Source organism: Halichoerus grypus, chromosome 1 (genome assembly GCF_964656455.1).
Source record: "Halichoerus grypus chromosome 1, mHalGry1.hap1.1, whole genome shotgun sequence".
NCBI lineage: Eukaryota > Metazoa > Chordata > Mammalia > Carnivora > Phocidae > Halichoerus > Halichoerus grypus.
This window is the reverse complement of record NC_135712.1, coordinates 192,967,085-192,990,366: the sequence shown is the minus strand read 5'-3', so window position 1 is coordinate 192,990,366 and position 23,282 is coordinate 192,967,085. Positions and strand designations below refer to the sequence as shown.

At 39.3% G+C, this 23,282-nt stretch overlaps 1 protein-coding gene across 14 annotated transcripts in view; it reads right to left on the bottom strand.

Annotated features, from left to right (window-relative positions):
* Window positions 1-23,282, bottom strand: part of ERC2 (ELKS/RAB6-interacting/CAST family member 2) — a 984,330-nt gene that overhangs the window by 571,933 nt on the left and 389,115 nt on the right. For all 14 annotated transcript variants that reach the window (XR_013449531.1, XR_013449532.1, XM_078076915.1 and 11 more), the window contains one exon: window positions 9,637-9,804. Coding sequence is in view for 12 of the 14 variants with exons in the window: in XM_078076915.1 (XP_077933041.1) it covers window positions 9,637-9,804 (168 nt within the window). In the remaining 2 variants the exon portion in view is untranslated. The remainder of the gene's footprint in view (window positions 1-9,636; window positions 9,805-23,282) is intronic.

Genomic DNA, 23,282 nt, shown 5'->3' with positions numbered 1-23,282 from the left:
CCTATGTAACCCCCAGTGCCTACAGAGCATCCCGATCATTACAGATGCTGAATATGTTCTGTTGGATGACTGGATGGTACAAAGGAAGGGAAGGCAAGCTGGCCAGAATAAGGCAATGGTGCCCAAGTCCTCAGACATCACAAGGGAATGAAGAGAAGAAGGAAAAGTGTCATCAGAGCCCAGGCCCTGTCAGAAATTAGCTCTGTGACCCTAAACAAGTCACTGTATCTCCCAGGACTTCTGAGTCCTGAGTGGAAAAATGAAGACCAGACCAGAAGGGCCCATCAAGTCTCTCCCAGGTTTTCTGCTCTCTCATATCTTTCTGTCTTCAGGATTGTTCATGCTTCATCAGCATCCCTACTTTTACATATCTTTTAAAGTCCAATAATATTCGGTTGTGTTCAATAGAGCCAGGGGGTAGGGGCGCCTGGGTGGCTCAGTCAGGTAGGCATCCGACTCTTGATTTTGGCTCAGGTTATGATCTCAGGGTCCTGGGATCAACCCCATGGCAGGCTCCATGGGATTCTCTCTCCCCTCTCCTTCTGCCCTCCCCCACCCCCACTCATGCTCTCTATCTCTCCTAAAATAGATAGATGGAGGGATGGATAGATGGATGGATGGATGGATAGATAGATAGATAGATAGATAGATAGATAGATAGATAGATAGATAGATAGAAAGAACAAGCCAGGGGGTAGAAAGATGCAGCTAATTGAGGAGGGTGACTGTAGTTGCTGAACGAATGCATGAATGAATTAGCAGGCTTCCTTAAATCTCTTTACTTGGTCATCAGAAGGTAAACTTTCTGGTTCTTTTGATAACAAAATATCATTTCATCAATGGCATCTCTAAGAGAAGGGCAACTTCAAATCCCTTAGCAATCCACATGAAAAAGGAGGCTGGTGAATTTACTGCTTCATAAAGAAGCATAGGTTTACCGAAGAGGCCAGCCACGTCTCTACTCAAGAGATGCAAAGTGACCTTCAAAATATCACTTCATTGGAACAAAATGGACTTCTTGCCAATAGGATCAATTGGTTAAAACCACCAAGCTGGTTTTTGCCTAGGTCATTGCTAACATTGGGCAAATAATTCCAGCCAAGAATAGGAAGCACACATGCTTTGTGATTACTGGTCCTGTGAAATTTAATTAGTACTAGAAACTTTGGTATCAACTTCAAGCCACGATAAAGATACAATACATTAAATGATGCCAGAACAAAGATGTTCTGCTTAGAACCAACAACATGCAAACACCAATAACCATGCAAACACCAATAACCATACAAACACAGAATATGCGTAGAGACTTTGTTATACAATGTAGTAAGTTAGGATTTTCTTATATTTTCTAGACTGAAGAAGGCACTGTTCAAAAAAAATTGGCAAATCACAAACACTAGACAGTATATTTTAGCTGCAAATATTTAAGCAACATATTAAAGTTACATTCAGTCCGCAATGAATAATATTTTCACATCTCAAATGACTAGATAAAATATATAAAAAATATATTAAATGTGAATATAGAAATCAGATTTTTAGCCCAAAGGTGACTAAAATCAAGCACTTTTTTTCAAAAAAATTAGCTATTTTTAAATTTAATTTTATTATGTTATGTTAGTCACCATATAGTACATCATTAGTTTTGATGTAGTGCTCCATGATTCATTGTTTTCGTTTAACACCCAGTGCTCCATGCAATACGTGCCCTCCTTAATACCCATCACCAGGCTAACCCATCCCCCCACTACCCTCCCCTCTAAAACCCTCAGTTTGTTTCTCGGAGTCCATAGTCTCTCATGGTTCATCTCCCCCTCTGATTCCTCCTCCCTTTATTTTTCCCTTCCTTCTCCTAATGTCCTCCATGCTATTCCTTATGTTCCACAAATAAGTGAAGCCATACGATAATTGACTTTCTCTGCTTGACTTATCTCACTTAGCATAATCTCCTCCAGTCCCAGTCATGTTGATGTAAAAGTTGGGTATTCATCCTTTCTGATGGCTGAGTAATATTCCATTGTATATATGGACCACATCTTCTTTATCCATTCATCTGTTGAAGGGCATCTCAGCTTTTTCCACAGTTTGGCTATTTCCACAGTGGACATTGCTGCTATGAACATTGGGGTGCATATGGCCCTTCTTTTCACTACATCTGTGTCTTTGGGGTAAATACCCAGTAGTGCAATTGCTGGGTCATAGGGTAGCTCTATTTTTAATTTTTTGAGGAATCTCCACACTGTTTTCCAAAGTGGCTGTACCAACTTGCATTCCCAGCAACAGTGTAAGAGAGTTCCCCATTCTCCACAACCTCTCCAACATTTGTTGTTTCTTGCCTTTTCAATTTTTGCCATTCTAACTGGTATAAGATGGTATCTCAATGTGGTTTTGATTTGAATTTCCCTGATGGCTAATGATGATGAACATTTTTTCATGTGTCTGTTAGCCATTTGTATGTCTTCTTTTGAGAAGTGTCTGTTCATGTCTTCTGCCCATTTTTTGACTTGATTATTTGTTTTTTGGGTTGAGTTTGAGAAGTTCTTTATAGATATTGGAAATCAGCCCTTTGTCTGTAGTGTCATCTGCAAATATCTTCTCCCGTTCTATGGGTTGCCTTTTGTTTTGCTGTTTCCTTTGCTGTGTGGAAGCTTTTTATCTTGATGAAGTCCCAAAAGTCCATTTTTGCTTTTGTTTCACTTGCCTTTGGAGATGTATCTTGAAAGAAGTTGCTGTGGCAGATGTCGAAGACGTTATTGCCTATGTTCTCCTCTAGGATTTTGACAGATTCCTGTCTCACATTGAGGTCTTTCATCCATTTTGAGTTTATCTTTGTGTATGGTGTTAGCAAATGGTCGAGTTTCATTCTTCTGTATGTAGCTGTCTGATTTTCCCAGCACCATTTATTGAAGAGACTGCCTTTTTTCCATTGCATATTTTTTCATGCTTTGTCGAAGATTATTTGACCATAGAGTTGAGGGTCCATATCTGGGCTCTCTATCCTGTTCCATTGGTCTATATGTCTGTTTTTGTGCCAGTACCATGCTGTCTTGGTGATCACAGCTTTGTAATATAGCTTGAAATCGGGCAACGTGCTGCCCCCAGCTTTGTAAAAAAAAAAAAAATTAGCCTTAAAGGTCACCTTTCCAAATGACTAGAATGCTGGCATTTAGCCAAAGAAATTTAAACTGGGTGATACCTGCTGGGTGGCCCAATACCGCTGTGTTCAAATAAGATGTTTTATTTCTATTATATATTCCCTATACCACAGCTGACCAGCACCTCTTTCTAAATTAGTTGATATGATCAGTGTGGTAAAAACAGTTTTAATAATCCTAATAATTTTAATAGTTTAAGAATGCTATATATGCATCAAAAATATAAAAATAGTAATAGTTCAAATATCATACATACTCATGCACACACACAAGATATTTATTTCTGTAAACTTCTTATGATGATGCCAGAGAAAAAGTATAACTAAAAATGTTAATCATAGTAGTTGAGATAATATTCAGAGATATTGGAGAGAAAAATGTCTTTTATACAAAGTAAAAATCATTTTAAGGAATACTATCTCAAGAGAGAGCCAAGATAAGTTGGACAGTCCACACATGGGAAGAAACAGACTCCTGCAGAGTCCTTTTTGGACTGGAAAATTATTTGCTTTGGAGGGCAGGAGATGTCTCTTGTGCATTGCAGGATGTTTAGCAGTACCCCTGGACTCCACCCACCACATGCTTGTAGCAATCTCCCCTGCTGTGACAACCAAACTATCCCCAGACATTGCCAAATGTTCCTGGGGGTGGGATGGTTGTAAAGTGTCTCCCAGCTGAGAACCCTGCCTTAGATCCACAACCACCCTAGTTGCAGCTCCAACCCTTGGATGCCAGCCCAGTTCCTGGCTTTAGATCCAGAGTGAGCCCACCTACACCAAGGTCAGATGGTAGGTAAGCAGCTTACTGCAAGGTGGAGCAGCCTCCCAGACTACTTTCTCTTGGGACTAGGTGAGGAGTCTCCCAAATCATGAATTCATCTGCGACTCATCCAGGAAAGCTGCTTAGAAGGCTCTAATCACCTTTTGAGGTCTTGTTCCTTTAAGCCAACTACCAAAACAAAGTGAAACTACTATGATAGCAAAAATGGTACAATCCTTTGAAAACAAAGCAGCAAAAAAATCCAATGACTTAAAATGGTACATAAAGAACCTCATGGGGGAAAAATAAACAGAAACTGAAGGTCATCACAATCTTTTTTCTAAATATAGCTTAACATATATATTAACATATATTTTTAAATTCCTGAACTGATGTTGTATTTTATTAATTTAATTGGTTTCCTATTTTTCATCACACTGTTTAGTAACTTCATCTCTGTTGGTTTGGTATTAAAAATAGGCATCCTTGTATATTAACCTCAGGCAAATTGCTCAAATTGTAGTTTAGCTAATCTCTAAAAGTTAATGATCCCACTTGCCTCATGAATGGGGCAGGGTCATAAAACAGCAAAACACCAGAGTAGTGAGGTGGTTAAGAAGAGCTCCATCACTTCCCTGCCATGCGACTTTGGGCAAGTTACTCTTTAAGCCAGTCTCTTGTTTTAAAAATAGGGACTATGATAGTACCTAGGGGCCATTAGGTTTGTTATAAGGACTCATAACCTAAGGGTGCAAAACTCTTTGCACAATGTCTGGTATATAGTAAGGGCTCAATCAGCAGCAGATAATCCTTTTGTTATAAAAAATTAACATTTGCACGGTCATAATTAAAAATGATCATGAATAATCAATACTTTCATTTTATCACTCTCACCAGAATACCATGCCTCTAACAATCCAGTAAGTTAGAAGCAAGAACTGGAGAAAGAAGCAGTATTCACTGCCAAACAAGACAGTATTCTTCATAAATGCCACATTTTCTTTTTATTAAAAAGGAAAAGGAAGCAAGAGTAGCTAATTTCCCTTACTCAAGCCGTAACCCCTTGTTTGTCTTGTCAGGGTAATGGAACCAAGGTTTGAGATGTGGGTAGAACAGTCATTTCCCCATCTTGTCTCATTATGCATGGGTTGGTTCCATCTTGCAGCTTACATAGAACATACCATCCTGTGAACAATGAGTGAGTCTGACATTTCACTGGGGCAAAAGAATCCCATCACAGCTAACAATATTTGTGGGCCAGGAGTGGATCTCAAAGTGATTTCTCTTCTCCCAAGCCCTCATTCATTCAGAATTTGCTGATATAATTTATTCACCCAATGTTTATTGATTGAGGACCATCACCTGCCAAGAATTCTGCAAGGAGCTGGAGGTATCTTGAATACTATGGTTGGGGCACTCACAGAGATTAGCCGTGGGAGGGAAGCCAACATTCACTAAAGGGATGCAGAATTTCAAATTGAGCCAAGAAACGGTTCTTTAAAAGTGTAAAACTTCTCCCAGCCTGCAATGTCAGCAAAGACTTCCCTGAGTAAATGACACAAGAACTGAGTGGAAATCTCTTGGAACCACATTTCCCAGATTCCTTTTAGGGCAGGTCTGGTTAGATCCTGCCAATGAGAGGCACCTGTGTGAAATTTGGAGCTCTCTCCCAGGACTTTAAATCTTAACCAACACCGTGATGTAAGAGCAGTGGGAGGAGGGTGAAGGGGAGCCATCAGCAGAGAAGATGCCTGACCAGACATTCTTGGTTATAAGATCATGGCACTCTCTCCTTTCTCTTGGTCTCCTACAGCTGTCCTGGTTCTTGATCATATTTAATCTGGTTCTACCAGCCAGATACTGGGGCTCTGGGTATCTGCCATAAACTCCCTTTTGCTCAAGGTAGTCAGAATTAGCTTCTGCTGTTTGTGTCCATCAAGCAGTTTGCATCTGGTAATACATCATGTTGCTCTCCATTATGCATGTCTATCTCCCCAACCAGACTGTCAGCTTCTGGAAGACTGGAGAATGTCTTATTTCCCTTTGAGCCTCTAGGACCTAGAGTAGTGACTGACTGACACATAGGAAACATTAAGTAAATGCAAAAAGAATACAATTTTCCATATGTTCAAAAAATAGGTGGTTTGCCAATAATAAATATAAAAGTGCAACTGGATGTTTAAACACCAAGAAAGAGCTCAGTTCAAAGTCCTCCGTAACTTACATCAACTTTACACTAACATGGAAATCTCTATGTTCTATACTCATCTCCTCAGATACTGTTTTTGATAAACTTCATGAAGAAACCCAGTATGCTAGTAACCATACTCCTGCAGCATCCTTACCTCTGAGATTATCGTCATTCAGGATTTTCACCGCCACACTTCCAAATGGGTAGAATAAAGCTGCTGAAGTGGGCAGGTCCATAGACGTCACCCCCAGAAGCCAATTCCACTCACCTCTCCCTGTGCTTTCCAACCCACAGGGCAATCCATGAAGCCCAGTAGGCAGATAGTGAACTTGGCTTCCAGAGAAATCACCATCTGTTTTTCTACCCCTAATAAATAAAGTACCTCTGCTCTATAAAGTGGGACTGAGACCTAGAATGAAAATGGAGATAGAATTTTTGTCCAATTTAATGGCTTTTTAAAAATTTCTTGGGTAGTAAGTTTATGTTGCATGAGCTACATAACAGTCTGAATTTGATCTGGTTCAAATAATGCTACCATGTCCTATAACCCTGGGCATTTATACTTTCCAAATGTACAATGTCATCAAGGTTTTATGACATTTCCTACAAAAACTCAATAGTCAGATAGCACTTCATCAACTGAAGTCTGAATTCAGGTATGAGAACAGAATGCAAAGCCTGCAGCTTGAAAACTGTACTGCTCCTCTGACTTCAGCATCACAGCCGTAAGAGGATAATCAACTGAACAATTTTCATACATGCACATTTTTGTCCCCTACTAAAAAAACTCCATATCTGGGAATTATGGAATACAGCCAAAAATCCATGCTCGATAACTGCTGTTTTCCTACAAAAGCTCGCTCAGAGATATTCTGTCACCTGGGGTTCTCTGTTTATTCAACTTCACTTCCTTCCCCAAGTAACAAAATGCTTAGAGCATTGTGTCCACGCCTGCTGCCTAGACATGTGACCTATTCATGTGGCTTATGGAGGATACAAGATTTCTGAGACCCAGAGCTCTGAAGGCAAGACTGACAGATACGAGGTGCAAGCCTAGCTTTGCCAGGTTAAACATGGCTATGAAAGGAGCATACCCATTTCTATTGGCATCAAAACACAGTGCTGGTTGCCAAAGAGTCTATAAGAAAGAAATATTAAGTAATACTACATGTCTGACACTGACAAAAGTTTATTATTTCTTCCATGCCAACACACCCTAATCCAAAACTTATGCTGTTCCAATCCAGGCCTGCCCTAAAACAGCCAATTATGCTGAATGTGGTCAAAACTCGAAGGAGTCTCCAGTCCCAAAGACAATGTTTCATTGGCCCATTAGCTTCTGTATTAGTTCCACATTTTGAGTAGGTTTCTGAATTGTGTGCATTACTTCCTTGGGATTATCTCTCCTTTACATTGCAGGTATAATAGAATTCCTGCCCCTTCACTATGTTGCCAGTGGTATTATTTCCTCCTCAAATGGACTGGTAAATACTCAGTGAAAAAAAACTTGAAGCTGAAGAGCCTCTCTGAATACACATGAAATATTTCCTAATCCATTATCTAGATGGTTTAAATAAGTGGTGTTATAATCATGTTGCCCAAAGGAGCCATAACATGCAATTGGCTTTGTTCTAGAACTTCCAAACTAGTTCTCAAAACTTTGAGCCTTGCTATTGGGGCAAAGTATAAAATTTTGCAAAATGCGCACATCAGCAAATGTCTTTTGTCACTTATGCATTGAAAGTACCTTCCCAAATTCTTTACCAAGAACATCAATGCCATTTACTCCTCAAGAATAAGAATACTTAGTCTCAACTCCTTATAAAACAAGCAATTGTGATGTTCTTCATCGATTGACACCTGGTGTCATTATCATAAAACTTGAGGTCCAAAGGAAAATGAGGCGTATTCTCTTAAATTGCAATGACCATTTTATTCTATTTTCTCAAAGACAAAAAAACAAAAAACTTGCATCTAGGTTGCATGACCTTGGGCAAGCCTACCATAGGCTTCAGTGTCCTTGTTTCCTGGAGTTAAGAACTATACCTGCTTCACAGGATTATGGTCAAAAATAAGTAAACAGTGCATGTAACAAGCATAGCAAAGTATCCAGCATACAGTATTCAACATAAGTTCAAAAAATGTCAGCTTTCATCATTATTCACTGCCGCAGATTTTAAAGGAAACGTTTTCTTTGGAATCCTTAGTACCTGCCCCAAGAACTGCCACTCTGTCTCTCTGTTAGTCCCATCTGCCCTTAACAGCCCCATTGATTCAAGGGTCCTCGGTCATGTCTTCCGAGCTCTCTTCTAAACATCTGTATCAATTAGCTAGAGCTGCAAAGGGGAGATCAAATTACCAGGGCATTGTCTGTGAAGATCTCGACAGAAATGAATTAATAATGTGATCCATCAGATCACCAATACCCTGAGAGTGAGGATGGAAGCCACAAGGGTTGGGGGTGGCTTCATGGGCATATGACTTGTGTAGCTGCAGCAGGCCCCATGCTCATCCAGAAATTCTCAATAAAGTTTGAATGATTTTCATTTTGCAAAATTATGTAGGTGGTTATTATGACCAGAGAGTTTTGATCAGAGTGATATAAATTGTTTTATGTTATAAAAGGCCTACTCCAGGTTTTATGTTCAGAACAGCCTATAGGAAAGGTAAGGGTGGAAACGAAAAACAGCTAGGATGCTGTTGATATAAACAAGGTGGGGGATGATAGTGGCAAATGACACCAGAAGGAGGGACCAGTTAGAGTCCATTTGTCTGGAACTGCAACATGGGTGCCCAGCAACATGCCTGTCTGAGGCAGCTCCCAGCAGCGACTCCTCCTGCCTACCACTGGTTCCTGCCCAGTTTCCATGCTGGTACCAAATGGGAATTAAAAAAAAAGAAATTAGGGGCCATTCCCCAAATCTGGATCCCCTACAATGGAGAAAATGAGCTGCTGAAGGAAAAAAAATAAAGAAGGGCCCTAGCTAGATCAAGCGTCTTCTATGTTAGGTGACTGTAGTCGGAACTTATTATATATTCTCTCATTGATTCCAATTAAAAGATAAGTATAAGTGTTAGTCCTCCCCGACCAAAAAAAAAATCAGTATGGGTTGAGCAAGGTAAGATGTACTAAAATTTACATAAATTAAAAATGCATCTAAAATACCTTTAAGACCCACAGAATACATTCTTCAACTCTCCATAAGGAAAAAAAATTAATTTTTCAGACTTGTTATTATTTTAGATGTATATCTAAATTTGTATAATTAACTCTATCTTAAAGCTGGAAAATATTAAAAAAATCATCACTATTTAGTTTTCAGGTAATCAAATAGAAAATTCATCAGGCTATGCTAAAAATGGCATTATACAAGCAACAGTAAGTTAAATACCAGTAAGTTTAAAGTTTATACTTCCTAAAGTCTTAAAAAATAGTTTCTTCTCTTCCACGTGCTCAAAAATTTCTCTGAAATAACAGACATGGATGATACCAATTCCCAAACTAAAGGGTTTATGTCAGCTACTCACCTTCTTCTGAAGAACATTGATTTTTCTTTCCTTCACTTCTAACATATCCTTCATGTCTCGAATCTCTCCAGCCAGTGTCCCCTTCTCTTCCGTTAGGTCCTGCAGCTGTTTTGTTTTTTTATTGAGAAAAGATTCTTTCTCCTCCAATCGTAACCTCAGTGCATCCACCTGAAGTCAGGAAAAAGAAAGAAGGGGGCAGTTTTACACAGTGGTCATCAGTAACCATCAGTCATGCCCTGGGAGGAAGTGGGGCAGCAGTGTGCCTTTTCAGCACAGCATGGTCAAACCATTGCTCATGCTCATCTCAATGCCATGTGTTTTAACAGTCTGTGTCTACCGGGGGAGGAGCAAGATGACAGAGGAGTAGGAGACCTAAATTTCGTCTGGTCCCAGGAATTCAGCTAGATAGGGATCAAACCATTCTGCACACCTACAAACTCAACAGGAGATCGAAGAAAAGAATAGCAGCAACTCTCTGAACAGAAAAGCGACCACTTTCTGGAAGGTAGGATGTGCGGAGAAGTGAATCCAACGCGATATTTTCGGGAGGATAGACGGTGGGGGAGGGGGCCTCCGTCGGCCACTTCTGGCAAGTGATAGAGCAGGGGAGAACAAAATCGGAACTTTTAGAAGTCTGCTCCGCTGAGGGACGTCACTCCAGTAGCTAAGTGGGGGGTGGAACCCTCGCTGGGACAGGGTGGTCTCAGGACCCTCGGGGTCACATAAAGACCAGGGGTGCCTGAGTGAGGCAGAGCTCCCAGGTATCGGAGCGGAGAAGCCGGCTGCAAAGATGGAGTCGAGGAGTGGGCTCTCAGCTCAGGGTTGCCATAAACCATGATCCGTGGCACAGTCGGGCCACTGCTCCTCCAGCAGGGACCCAACAAGCAGCAGATCCAGGAAGACTCCCCTTCCTCCCCAGGGAGGAGCAGTGCAGAGCGCACCGCAGGGATCTGCCGGGTTTGGAGACACCACATCAGGATGATCATATTTGATCACATTCTTTCTTTTTTCTTCCTTTCCCTTTCTTTTCCCCCAGTTTCAGGTCTCTTCTGATTTCTTTAGTGTATATTTTTCTGAGGTCATTCTTACCCTGTTAGCATTTTGTTCTCTCATTCATCTATTCTCCTCTGGACAAAATGACAAGATGGAAAAAATCACCTCAAAAAAAAGAACAAGAGGCAGTACCAACTGCCAGGGACATAATCAATACGGACATTAGTAAGATGTCAGAACTAGAGTTGCGAACGATTATAAAGATATTAGCTGAGCTTGAAAAAAGCATGGAAGACACTAGAGAAACCCTTTCTGGAGAAATAAAAGAACTAAAATCTAACCAAGTCGAAATCAAAAAGGCTATTAATGAGGTCCAATCAAAAATGGAGGCTCTAACTGGTAGGATAAATGAGGCAGAAGAGGGAATCAGTGAGATAGAAGACCAAATGATGGAAAATAAAGAAGCTGAGAAAAAGGAAGATAAACAACTACTGGATCACGAGGGCAGAATTCAAGAGATCAGTGATACCATAAGATGAAATAATATTAGAATAATTAGGATCCCAGAAGAAGAAGAAAGAGAGAGGGGGGCAGAAGGTATACTGGAGCAAATTATAGCAGAGAACTTCCCAAATTGGGGGAAGGAAACAGGCATCAAAATCCAGGAGGCACAGAGAAACCCCTCAAAATCAATAAAAATAGGTCAACACCCTGACATCTAATAGTAAAACTTACAAGTCTCAAAGACAAAGAGAAAATCCTGAAAGCAGCTCGGGACAAGAGGTCTGTAACCTACAATGGTAGAAACATTAGATTGGCAACCGACCTATCCACAGAGACCTGACAGGCACGAAAGGACTGGCATAATATATTTAGAGCACTAAACGAGAAAAATATGCACCCAAGAATACTAATTCCAGCTAGGCTGTCATTGAAACTAGAAGGAGAGAGAAAAAGCTTCCAGGACAAACAAAAATTAAAACAATCTGGAAACACGAAACCAGCCCTACAAGAAATACTGAAAGGGGTACGCTAAGCAAAGAGAGAGGCTAAAAGTAACATAGACCAGAAAGGAGCACAGACAATATACAGTTAACAGTCACCTTACAGGCAATACAGTGGCACTAAATTCATATCTTTCAATAGTTACCCTGAATGTAAGTGGGCTAAATGCCCCAATCAAAAGACACAGGCTATCAGATTGGATAAAAAAACAAGACCCATTGATATGCTGTCTGCAAGAGACTCATTTTAGAGCCAAAGACACCTCCAGATTGAAAGTAAGGGGGTGGAAAACGATTTACCATGCTAATGGACATCAAAAGAAAGCTGGGGTGGCAATCCTTATATCAGACAAATTAGATTTTAAACCAAAGACTATAATAAGAGATGAGGAAGGACACTATATCATACTTAAAGGGTCTACCCAACAAGATCTAACAATTGTAAATATCTATGCCCCTAACATGGGAGCAGCCAATTATATAAGGCAATTAATAACAAAAGCAAAGAAACACATCGACAACAATACAATAATAGTGGGGGACTTTAACACCCCCCTCACTGAAATGGACAGATCATCTAAGCAAAAGATCAACAAGGAAATAAAGACTTTAAATGACACACTGGACCAAATGGATTTTACAGACATATTCACAACATTCCATCCCAAAGCAACAGAATACACATTCTTCCCTAGTGCCCATGGAACATTCTCCAGAACAGATCACATCCTAGGTCAAAAATCAGGTTCTCAACCGGTACCAAAAGATTGGGACCATTCCCTACATATATTCAGACCACAATGCTTTGAAACTAGAACTCAATCACAAGAAGAAAGCCAGAAAGAACTCAAATACATGGAGGCGACAGAGCATCCTACTAAAGAATGAATGGCTCAACCAGGAAATTAAAGAATTAAAAAAAATTCATGGAAACAAATGAAAATGAAAACACAACTGTAAAATATTTGGGATGCAGCAAACACAGTCCTAAGAGGAAAGTATATAGCAATACAAGCCTTTCTCAAGAAACAAGAAAGGTCTCAAGTACACAACCTAACCCTATATCTAAAGGAGCTGGAGAAAGAACAGGAAATAAAGCCCAAACCCAGCAGGAGAACAGAAATAATAAAGATCAGAACAGAAATCAACGAAATAGAAACCCAAAGAACAGTAGAACAGATCAACGAAACTAGGAGCTGGCTCTTTGAAAGAATTAACAAGATTGATAAACCCCTGGCCAGACTTATCAAAAACAAAAGAGAAATGACCCAAATACATAAAATCATGAATGAAAGAGGAGAGATCACAACCAACACCAAAGAAATACAAACAATTATAAGAACATATTATGAGCAACTCTATGCCAGCAAATTAGATAATCTGGAAGAAATGGATGCATTCCTAGAGACGTATCAACTACCAAAACTGAACCAGGAAGATAGAGAAAACTTGAACAGACCTATAACCACTAAGGAAATTGAAGCAGTCACCAAAAATCTCCCAACAAACAAAAGCCCAGGGCCAGATGGCTTCCCAGGGGACTTCTACCAAACATTTAAAGAAGAATTAATACCTATTCTTCTGAAACTGTTCCAAAAAATAGAAATGGAAGGAAAACTTCCAAACTCATTTTATGAGACCAGCATTACCTTGACCACAAAATCAAAGACCCCATCAAAAAGGAAAATTACAGACCAATATCCCTGATAAACATGGATGCAAAAATTCTCACCAAAATACTAGCCAACAGGATCCAACAGTACATTAAAAGGATTATTCACCACAACCAAGTGGGATTCATTCCTGGGCTGTAATGTTGGTTCAACATCTGCAAATCAATCAATGTGATATAATACATTAATAAAAGAACAAGAACCATATGATCCTCTCAATAGATGCAGAAAAAGCATTTGACAAAGTACAGCATCCTTTCTTGAACAAAATGCTTCAGAGTATAGGGATAAAGGGTACATACCTCAATATCATAAAAGCCATCTATGAAAAACCCACAGCAAATATCATTCTCAATGGGGAAAAACTGAGAGCTTTCCCCCTAAGGTCGGGAACACGGCAGGGATGTCCACTATCACCACTGCTATTCAACATAGTATTAGAAGTCCTAGCCACAGCAATCAGACAACAAAAAGAAATCAAAGGCATCCAAATCGGCAAAGAAGAAGTCAAACTCTCACTCTTTGCAGATGATAGGATACTTTATGTGGAAAACCCAAAAGATTCCACCCCAAAACTGCTAGAACTCATACAGGAATTCAGTAAAGTGGCAGGAAATTGAGGAAGAAACAAAGAAATGGAAAAACGGTCCATGTTCACGACTGGAAGAACAAATATGGTGAAGATGTCAATGCTACCTAGAGCAATCTACACATTTAATGCAATCCCTATCAAAATACCATCTACTTTTTTCAAAGAAATGGAACAAATAATCCTAAAATTTGTATGGAACCAGCAAAGACCCCGAATAGCCAGAGGAATCTTGAAAAAGAAAAGCAAAGCTGGTGGCATCACAATTCCGGACTTCCAGCTCTATTACAAAGCTCTCATCATCAAGACAGTATGGTACTGGCACAAAAACAGACACATAGATCAATGGAACAGAATAGAGAGCCCAGAAATGGACCCTCAACTATATGGCCAACTAATCTTTGACAAAGCAGGAAAGAATGTCCAATGGAAAAAAGACAGTCTCTTCAACAAATGGTGTTGGGAAAATTGGACAGCCACATGCAGAAGAATGAAACTGGACCATTTCCTTACACCACACACAAAAATAGACTCCAAATGGTTGAAAGACCTCAATGTGAGACAGGAGTCCATCAAAATCCTAAAGGAGAGCACAGGCAGCAACCTCTTCGACCTCAGCTGCAGCAACTTCTTCCTAGAAACATCGCCAAAGGCAAGGGAAGCAAGGGCAAAAATTAACCATTGGGACTTCATCAAGATAAAGAGGTTTTGCACAGCAAAAGAAACAGTCAACAAAACCAAAAGACAACCGACAGAATGGGAGAAGATATTTGCAAATGACATATCAGATAAAGGGCTAGTATCCAAAATCTACAAAGAACTTATCAAAATCAACTCCCAAAGAACAAATCATCCAATCAAGAAATGGGCAGAAGACATGAACAGACATTTTTCCAAAGAAGACATCCAAATGGCCAACAGACACATGAAAAAGTGCTCAACATCGCTCGTCATCAGCGAAATCCAAATCAAAACCTCAATGAGATACCACCTCATACCAGTCAGAATGGCTAAAATTAACAAGTCAGGAAATGACAGATGTTGGCGGGGATGCGGAGAAAGGGGAACCCTCCTACACTGTTGGTGGGAATGCAAGCTGGTGCAGCCACTCTGGAAAACAGTATGGAGGTTCCTCAAAAAGTTGAAAATAGAGCTACCATATGACCCAGCAATTGCACTACTGGATATTTACCCCAAAGATACAAAAGTAGGGATCCGAAAGGGGTACGTGCACCCTGATGTTTATAGTAGCAATGTCCAAACTATGGAGAGAGCCAAGATGTCCATCAACAGATGAATGGATAAAGAAGATGTGGTATATATATATACAATGGAATATTATCCAGCCATCAAAAAAACCCGAAGTCTTGCCATTTGCAATGACATGGATGGAACCAGAGGGTATTATGCCAAGCGAAATAAGTCAATCAGAGAAAGACATGTATCATATGACCTCACTGATATGAGGAATTCTTAATCTCAGGAAACAAACTGAGGGTTGCTGGAGTGGTGGGAGGTGGGAGGGATGGGGTGGCTGGGTGATAGACACTGGGGAGGGTATGTGCTATGGTAAGCACTGTGAATTGTGTAAGACTGATGAGTCACAGACCTGTACCTCTGAAATAAATAATACATTATATGTTAAAAAAAAAAAAGATAGTAGGAAGGGAAGAATGAAGGGGGGAAATCTGAGGGGGAGACAAACCATGAGACTATGGACTCTGAGAAACAAACTGAGGGTTCTAGAGGGGAGGGGGGTGGGGGGATGGGTTAGCCTGGTGATGGGTATTAAAGAGGGCATGTACTGAATCGAGCACTGGGTGTTATACGCAAACAATGAATCATGGATCACTACATCAAAAACTAATGATGTAATATATGGTGATTAACATAACATAATAAAATAAAATAAAAAAAAAACAGTCTGTGTCTACCTTAAAGTCCTGTTGTGTGTGCATCTGAACAGTGACACTTTTTTAAATATAAGGTTTATATGAAATATAATGTATTATGAAATAGTAGTATGTCTCCCTGTTGCAAATGCATAAGCTGGAAAACAAGGCACATTGATACTCCATTGTGCAGGGAGGGCACGACACCACTCGTGCTCTGCAGCATCCTCCAAGAATATGGAGAACATAATGAGCCATGCCACAGACATCTGGAAGAACAAGACTGACAAGCAGAGAAACACTCCTGAATTAGAAAAATACAGGTTGCCAAGAGGAAGGAAATGCTATGGAAATGACCACTCTCCAATATTATGAAAGACTGCTTTCCAAATACTAAAGAAAAAGAAAAGATAAAAAAAAAAGTCCTATTTCTACCTTAGCTCAAAAATTAGATTATCACAATTTCTGCTTTCCAAATGTCAGTAACAAAATGAGGAATCATAAGCTTTATTTTTTACCCTTAACATTCCGAAGACCGTGTGCAAAAAAAGTTTACATGGGTGATGTGAGATTTGGGGGTGATGATGGAAGAATTTAATCCTCACCCTCCATACCAGAAATGTGGTAGATAGTAGCTACATCAACAATCGAGAAGTAGTGAGTTGGCTAACTGAACATAATGCAAAATTTTAAAAAGGAAAAAAAAGAAATTTAATTAAGTTTGTAAAAAAAGAAGAAGAAGAAGTGAGGCAAGAATGTTACTTAGAGATATCAAAATAACCAGGCAAAAAGAGTTAAAACAGGCTGTCTTGGGGAAGAAGAAATGAGATAGGGTAAGTAGGGGTCTGCTGCATCTCATCACAAATCTTGTTGAGCATTTTTCTATTATACTACCAGCAAGTAAAGTATGGACGAAAAAAAAAAAGACAAAAAATAAAAAAAAAAAAAGAGAGACAGGAATACCATAAAAAGCCAAAATAAATAGATATGTAAATCCTATCAGGACACGGATTCAAAAGGCAACTTGGAACACTGGAAAGGACACTTTGGTTTTAGACTGGATTCTGCTTCTATCTATGAGAATCAGGACAAATAACCCCCCTACCAGCCCTCCAGCCTCAGTTTCCCTATCTATAGAACAAAAAGAACCCCCTAAGTGCCTAACATTTTATGATTTTAAAGGCAAGAATCAGTCTTAGGTAGACTACATCAGGGAAGGATGATGATATTAGAAATACAAAAGTTATCAGAGTAGAAACTCCTTTTTTTAACCCCTTTCCAAGAAAGGAGCACCAAAGTTGTGTTTCTAAAGGTCAAGGATGATGGGAGGTTGATGAGGAGAGAGTTTCTCCAGTTTCTGTCCCAGAGAAGAGGTCCCAGCAAGGAAAGGAGTCAAACAAAGGCTTGAAGCCCAGTTTGCAGAAGGATACTGACCACATTATGAGACAAAATGGACATTCTGTTACCGCACACGGTGAAAACAGCAGATTCCTTAAACATCTGATGGCTGTGCCTCTTCATACATAAGGGCCATAGACATGTAGGGGCTGGGAAGTGAAGGGGATATTCATGTCCTGGGGATCTTCCCTTGACTAAATGAAAATTCATACCAGCTGTGTTAAAGCTTAAGCATCCCAGATTCTCAAGTGGCCTATATTTGTTTAAAGTTGTCTCCAGCTACCAACCTAGAATAATATCAATACTTCTCTTTGGGGTTTCATCCTATCTGGCAAAAAAAGAAATGTGATTTTTAGTTTATACATAAAAGATGGCACTCCAGATTCTAGTAGTGGCTATAAGGGGTTACATTCAATTGTAGAGATTTCCCACAGGGTGACCAGGACTCAGTGTGAATCTGAGAAGAAACTGTGGTGCCATTAGCCCTGCATTCTAGCTGTCACAGATGGATGGTCTATATCTGGGCTAGAGGAAACATTCAACATCCAAAACTGTGATATAAATAAATTACAATATGGGAGGTAGTAAGTGGTGCTGGAGAGAGTTTAGAAAAAGAGACTCTGTGTTGATAAATAATATGCTTAACATTTACTGTGACTTCTTGCCATGTGTGATCTATTAGTGCCCTGCTGCATCTTCCTGAGCCTAGAAGAGATAAAACCCTAGGTGTAAGAATATTTCTCCAAGAGTAAAATAGAGAACAAGGATGGCCATGATCAACACACTGCTCACAACACCCAAACTCTAAATGGTAGGAGGATCTGTGCCAGCTAGGTCTTCTGTTTGGGAGTTTATTTTCCATGCACACAAATGCATTTATTAGCGTCAAAGGAATTTGAATCATGACCTTCGATCACTTCAGGCTACCCTTATAGCTTTGCAGTCTCCTAAAAATCAAGACACAAGGTTTAGGGTCTTTTTTTTTTTTTTTTTTTAAATAAAACTTTGACCTGAACTGCATCTAATTCTCAACCAACATTAGCCCAGTTTGTAGTAAGCAAGTATGACATCATTTCTAAAATCAAATTTTAACTTCCAGATGGTGCAAAACAACAAACAGGCACACAGGCCTCCTGATGCACAGAAGTTTAAGTACAGGGAAGATCAGAAAAGAAAGTATACAGTCGATTAAAAATTAGAATATATAGCTGCAAATTGGGTTCCCCTCACGAATATTTGGACTTCACTCAACAGTGTACATCATTTATAAAAGAATCAGAAAAGCCTTGAAGGTTAGATTATATTCCAACATCAGGTAGAGACATAAAAGTTAAAATGTTTGGGAATATGAAATACCTTTCTCTGCCTCTTCACTCAACACCAAATAATTTTAAGGGCCTTGACTCTCTCTCTCTCTTAAACTTTGGCAGTTGACTCAATAATAAAACTTGGCAAGGCAAAGAGCACCATCATTTCCCAGAAAAAACAAAAGAAAATTAGAACTGTATGATATAGTCAGTGCACAAAGACCCATAGGTTGAATTTCCAATTTTTACGTATGACTTAACCGCATGGGAACTAGTCACCTAATGTTAAAACTAGGACAATCTTTTCATTTTAGGAGAATTACTCATTTTCTTCTGATCCAGTTGTATGTGTATTTGTGTGTGTGTGTGTGTGTGTGTGTGTGTGTGTGTATAAGAGCATGTAACATAAAAATTTAACCCTTTATCTGGCAGTATAAAACATGAAACATTTGTTATCACTTCAGCTCCAGGTAATAACTTGAAAGAAAAGGGCGATGGCAATAAAATTGGCAAAAATTGCCAAAATCAGAGTTAAATATCATTAATCTTTATGTCAGCACCCAGGAATTATAAGCAGTTCCATTGGTGAGGTATGTTTCTAGAAGTGCTATACATAAGCCTCCTGACCTTTCTGCTGTATTTTACATAGGCTTCAGAAACAGTTTCAATGTTGTGACCAAACACTAAGTGCTACTTGATGTGCCATAAATAATTTTTAAAAATCAAACGGTTCATTTCAATCTTAAAATGACTACAGCAACACTTGAGGAAAAAAAAAAAAAAAACCCTTGAGAGGGGAAAAGGGGCCACTTGAAAATTTTCGCAGATTAAATACTACTTACTTGACAACACTTCAGGACTTGAATAAACACACTATCACAAAGAACAACTTTTTAAAAAATGAAACTGGAACACTCACAAAACTCCCAATATAGTTTTATTTCACATTCAAATTTTCGTTTGTTTGTCTTTCCTAATAGCAGACTTGGATTAAGGGTATATTTGAATTTGATTCAACTTGCAATCATTCAAATGGGGAGACACTTTCAAGTTGAAAGTATGCATAATGTACACAGCCTCCAAAGACACAAACACTAAAAATAACCTAAAATCAAAAACTTGCTGTGGTGGTAACCACTAGTTCTCACTCACATCCAATTCTCCTTGCCTTCCTGAATCCAGGGAAGATCTCCCTTCCCAGCCCCTTGCAGGAAGATGCGGGTATGTGTTTTATTCATGAAATGTAAGCAGAAGTGACATATGTCACTTCCTGTCCATCCATCCCCACACTCTTTCCCTTAGTCAGAGATCTTGAAGGCTACATTTTGCAGATGGTAGAGCTACAAGATGGCACAACCCCCATAAATCTGGATCCAAGTGACCATGAGAAGCAAGGTCACTCCCCACCTTCTGCTGCTCTAATCCTCAACCCTCAACATGGGTTGGACTTATAGTATGATGTGTCAAACCACTCGGAAATTATTATAATTTCCATTGGTTTTGCTAAGGAGTGGGTATGTTAAAACTAGAAAGGTTCGTTGGTCTTACAGATTGCTATAAACCCGAAAGAAAAAGGGCCACTATTACTCCCTCTACTCCTTCTATGTGTAGGACCTCAAAATCTACTTTCCCCTATTCTTTCATCCCAAATCCAAAGAAACGGGGGTGGGGAATGACAGAAAGTGAAGGACAGAGCTAAATGGAGCAAGTAGCAGAACCTTGGGGAGTGGACACTAAGGTCAAAGGTCAAGATCTTGGGAGCAGAGAGAAAGAGATCAAAGAGGAAGAATCCTCTGAAGCACACTGGTTTGAACTTCCATTTGTAGAGAAAAGTGGCCCAAGTGGACAACTCTGTTTTGCAAAAGTCTCTGCCTTGCAAATATATATGTTCAAGCAACTCATGGTAATGGCCATGGCCTTACCCACAGGCCTTCCAAATGTCAGGAACACAATAAGCTGTTAGATGCAAAATGAGGATAATAACAATACCTCCTTCATCAAGTTATTTTGAAGATTAAATTAAATAACATGTAATGCACTTAGCACAGTGCTTGGCACCTAGAAACACTCAATAACTCTTCGCTATTGTTTTTTTTTTAAAGATTTTATTCATTTATTGTCAGAGAGGGAACACAAGCAGGGGGAGCGGCAGGCAGAGGGAGAAGCAGACTCCCCACTGAGCAGGGAACCCACGTGGGACTCGATCCCAGGACCCTGGGATCATGACCCAAGCTGAAGGCAGACACTCAACAGACTGAGCCACCCAGGTGTCCCTGCTATTGTGATTATACTATACTACTTTCTACAACTACTAACCCAGTGATTTATATACTGTAAGAATGCAATAAAGGTTGCTAATCAGCAGCCCTCAGGAAAAGTGGAGACTCAGCAAATAAGATTCTGTGCTCTAACATGTAGCAGGGTGTTATATTGTCTGTCACTTACTTTAAAATATTTCAGCATACACTGTATGATACGTGTGTGTATGTGTGGAGGGGCATAAGGGTGGGTGGGTGGATGGGTGTATTTCCCAACTGGAAATAAATTCTCCAGGGGTAGTTAATTAGCCTATGAAAGACTTTAATTAAAAGCTGACATGCCATAGTCAGCTACCAAAAGTTCCAAGATATTCTTTATATTTGATGAACACCTGAAATTTGGTCAATTAACATAATTGATGTGAGGAGTGATTTTTCTTTGGTGATGTGAGTGGTGTTTGAGATGTGTGGATTGGCTAGAAATGCTACACAAGTACTCCTACTCTTCCAGGAACAAGATTTAAGATGGTTTGTCCAATGGAGATATGTAAGCCACATCTGTAATTTTAAATTTTCTAGTAGCCATGTAAAAAAAGTAAAAATAAACAAGTAAAATTACTTTTAATAATATATTTAATTTGACCCACTATATCCAAAACATTATTTGACCTGTAATCAATATGAAAAATATTTTACATTCTTTTTTCTTCAAAATCCAACATTTATTTCAACCTTTCAGCATCTCTCAATTAGAACTAGCCACAGTTCAGGTGCCCAATAGCCACACATGGCTCATAGCTACCATGTTGGACAGTGCAGGTCTATGACTAGTAAGCACAAAAGTTTCAACCCTTACATTTCAATATCCCCTGCATATAAATGCTTCAGGGAGGATTCTGGCCTAATAGCAAACAAGGTTGGCTGAGCTCTACCCAGAAAACATCATCGCATTGACCTAGCTAGTGTAAACCATTTTTGACCCCAAAATGACAGACAGCTGGAACCTGAAGGAGCACTCTGGGAGGTTGTGATGTACTACGTAAAGGCAAAGTTATGGGGCAGGAATCCTACAGCTTTCCTTTGTCTAAACATCAGACGTTATTGATCTTTACCAAAGAAAACCACATAACTGTCAATGACCTAACTGGCTTGGTGATTCTGTTAGTACGGTCTTTCTGGAGTCTTGTTGAAGAGAAGAATTCAGAATAATCATTTCTTTTTAAAAACTCTTTTTATACCAATCCTTAATTATAGCAAAAGTTGCCTTTCAGAAAAAACGTCCTTCAGCAGTTGCACCATCAAACACCAGCTATATAGATGAGGGTATGTCCATCTCTTATGCTATGCTTGGTTGGGTTATGCCCTTCTACTCTTGGATTTCTGCAGCTATTTTGATTTCAGATTTCTCCTCTCTGTAGGAGCTTTTCTTTTAAATCTACAGTAACTAGAATTATACATTCATTTAACAAATATTAGGAATCAATTTTGTACCAGGCATTGTCCTAGGTTAGAGATACAACTTTAACAAAGCTATCAGGTCTATGACTTACTGAACCACACATTTGTGAAGTTGGGGGTGAGGTAGAGGAAACGAGTATTATGTCAATATCATCAGCAAACACAATTTTTAGAATAAGTGGGAACTAATACAAATATGAAATCTAAAAGTTTATGTAAAATGCTTATAGAAAAATGGAATGACAAAAGGCTTAATTTGTGGATATTTGTGTTTATTGGTGAAAATGCATATGCGTGTGCTTGTATGCACACAAAATTATAAAATTCATGATTTAGAAAATATTGGCTATTGTAAATCAAACCTGGACAGACACTTTGGTATTCAGTAAAATGGCTTATTTGACCAATAGCTGATTTTTACTGTGCAATCTTGGAACACTAAATGGTCTTCATTGATCTTTAAATCAGTTGTGTTTTATACCTGCTCCACTGCTTTCAAGATAATTTTGAATAAATCTGGGTCTTAAAAAAAAAGGCTTATAATACTAAAAAGTATGAACAGATGATGTATTTTCTCTTTTAAGAATTTATTTTCTAGCTTTGTCTATTAAAGAGGCTTACAAAGGGGCACCTGGGTGGCTCAGTCAGTTGAGCGTCTGCCTTTGGCTCAGGTCATAATCCTGGGGTCACGGGATCGAGCCCCACATTGGGTTCCCTGCTCAGCGGGGAGTCTGCTTCTCCCTCTGCCCCTCACCCGGCTCATGCTTGCTCTCTCTCTCTCTCACTCTGTCCCTCTCTCAAATAAATAAATAATCTTAAAAAAAAAGGCTTAGAAAAAGTGACTATCTCCGTGTCAATGAGCACCTACCCAAAATGCCCAGATTGTGGTCTTTAAAAACCATATCTCAGTAAAAGAAATCAGTTTCATGGTAGAAATGATTAATTTTAGATCTGTGGCAAGAAACATACAAGGTGAATATAGAATACTTTGTTGAACCAGAAAGCAAGGAAATTATTAAAGGCTAAATAGTTTTTTTATTGGCCATGCATGGGACAACTGGATGCTGTTGTATG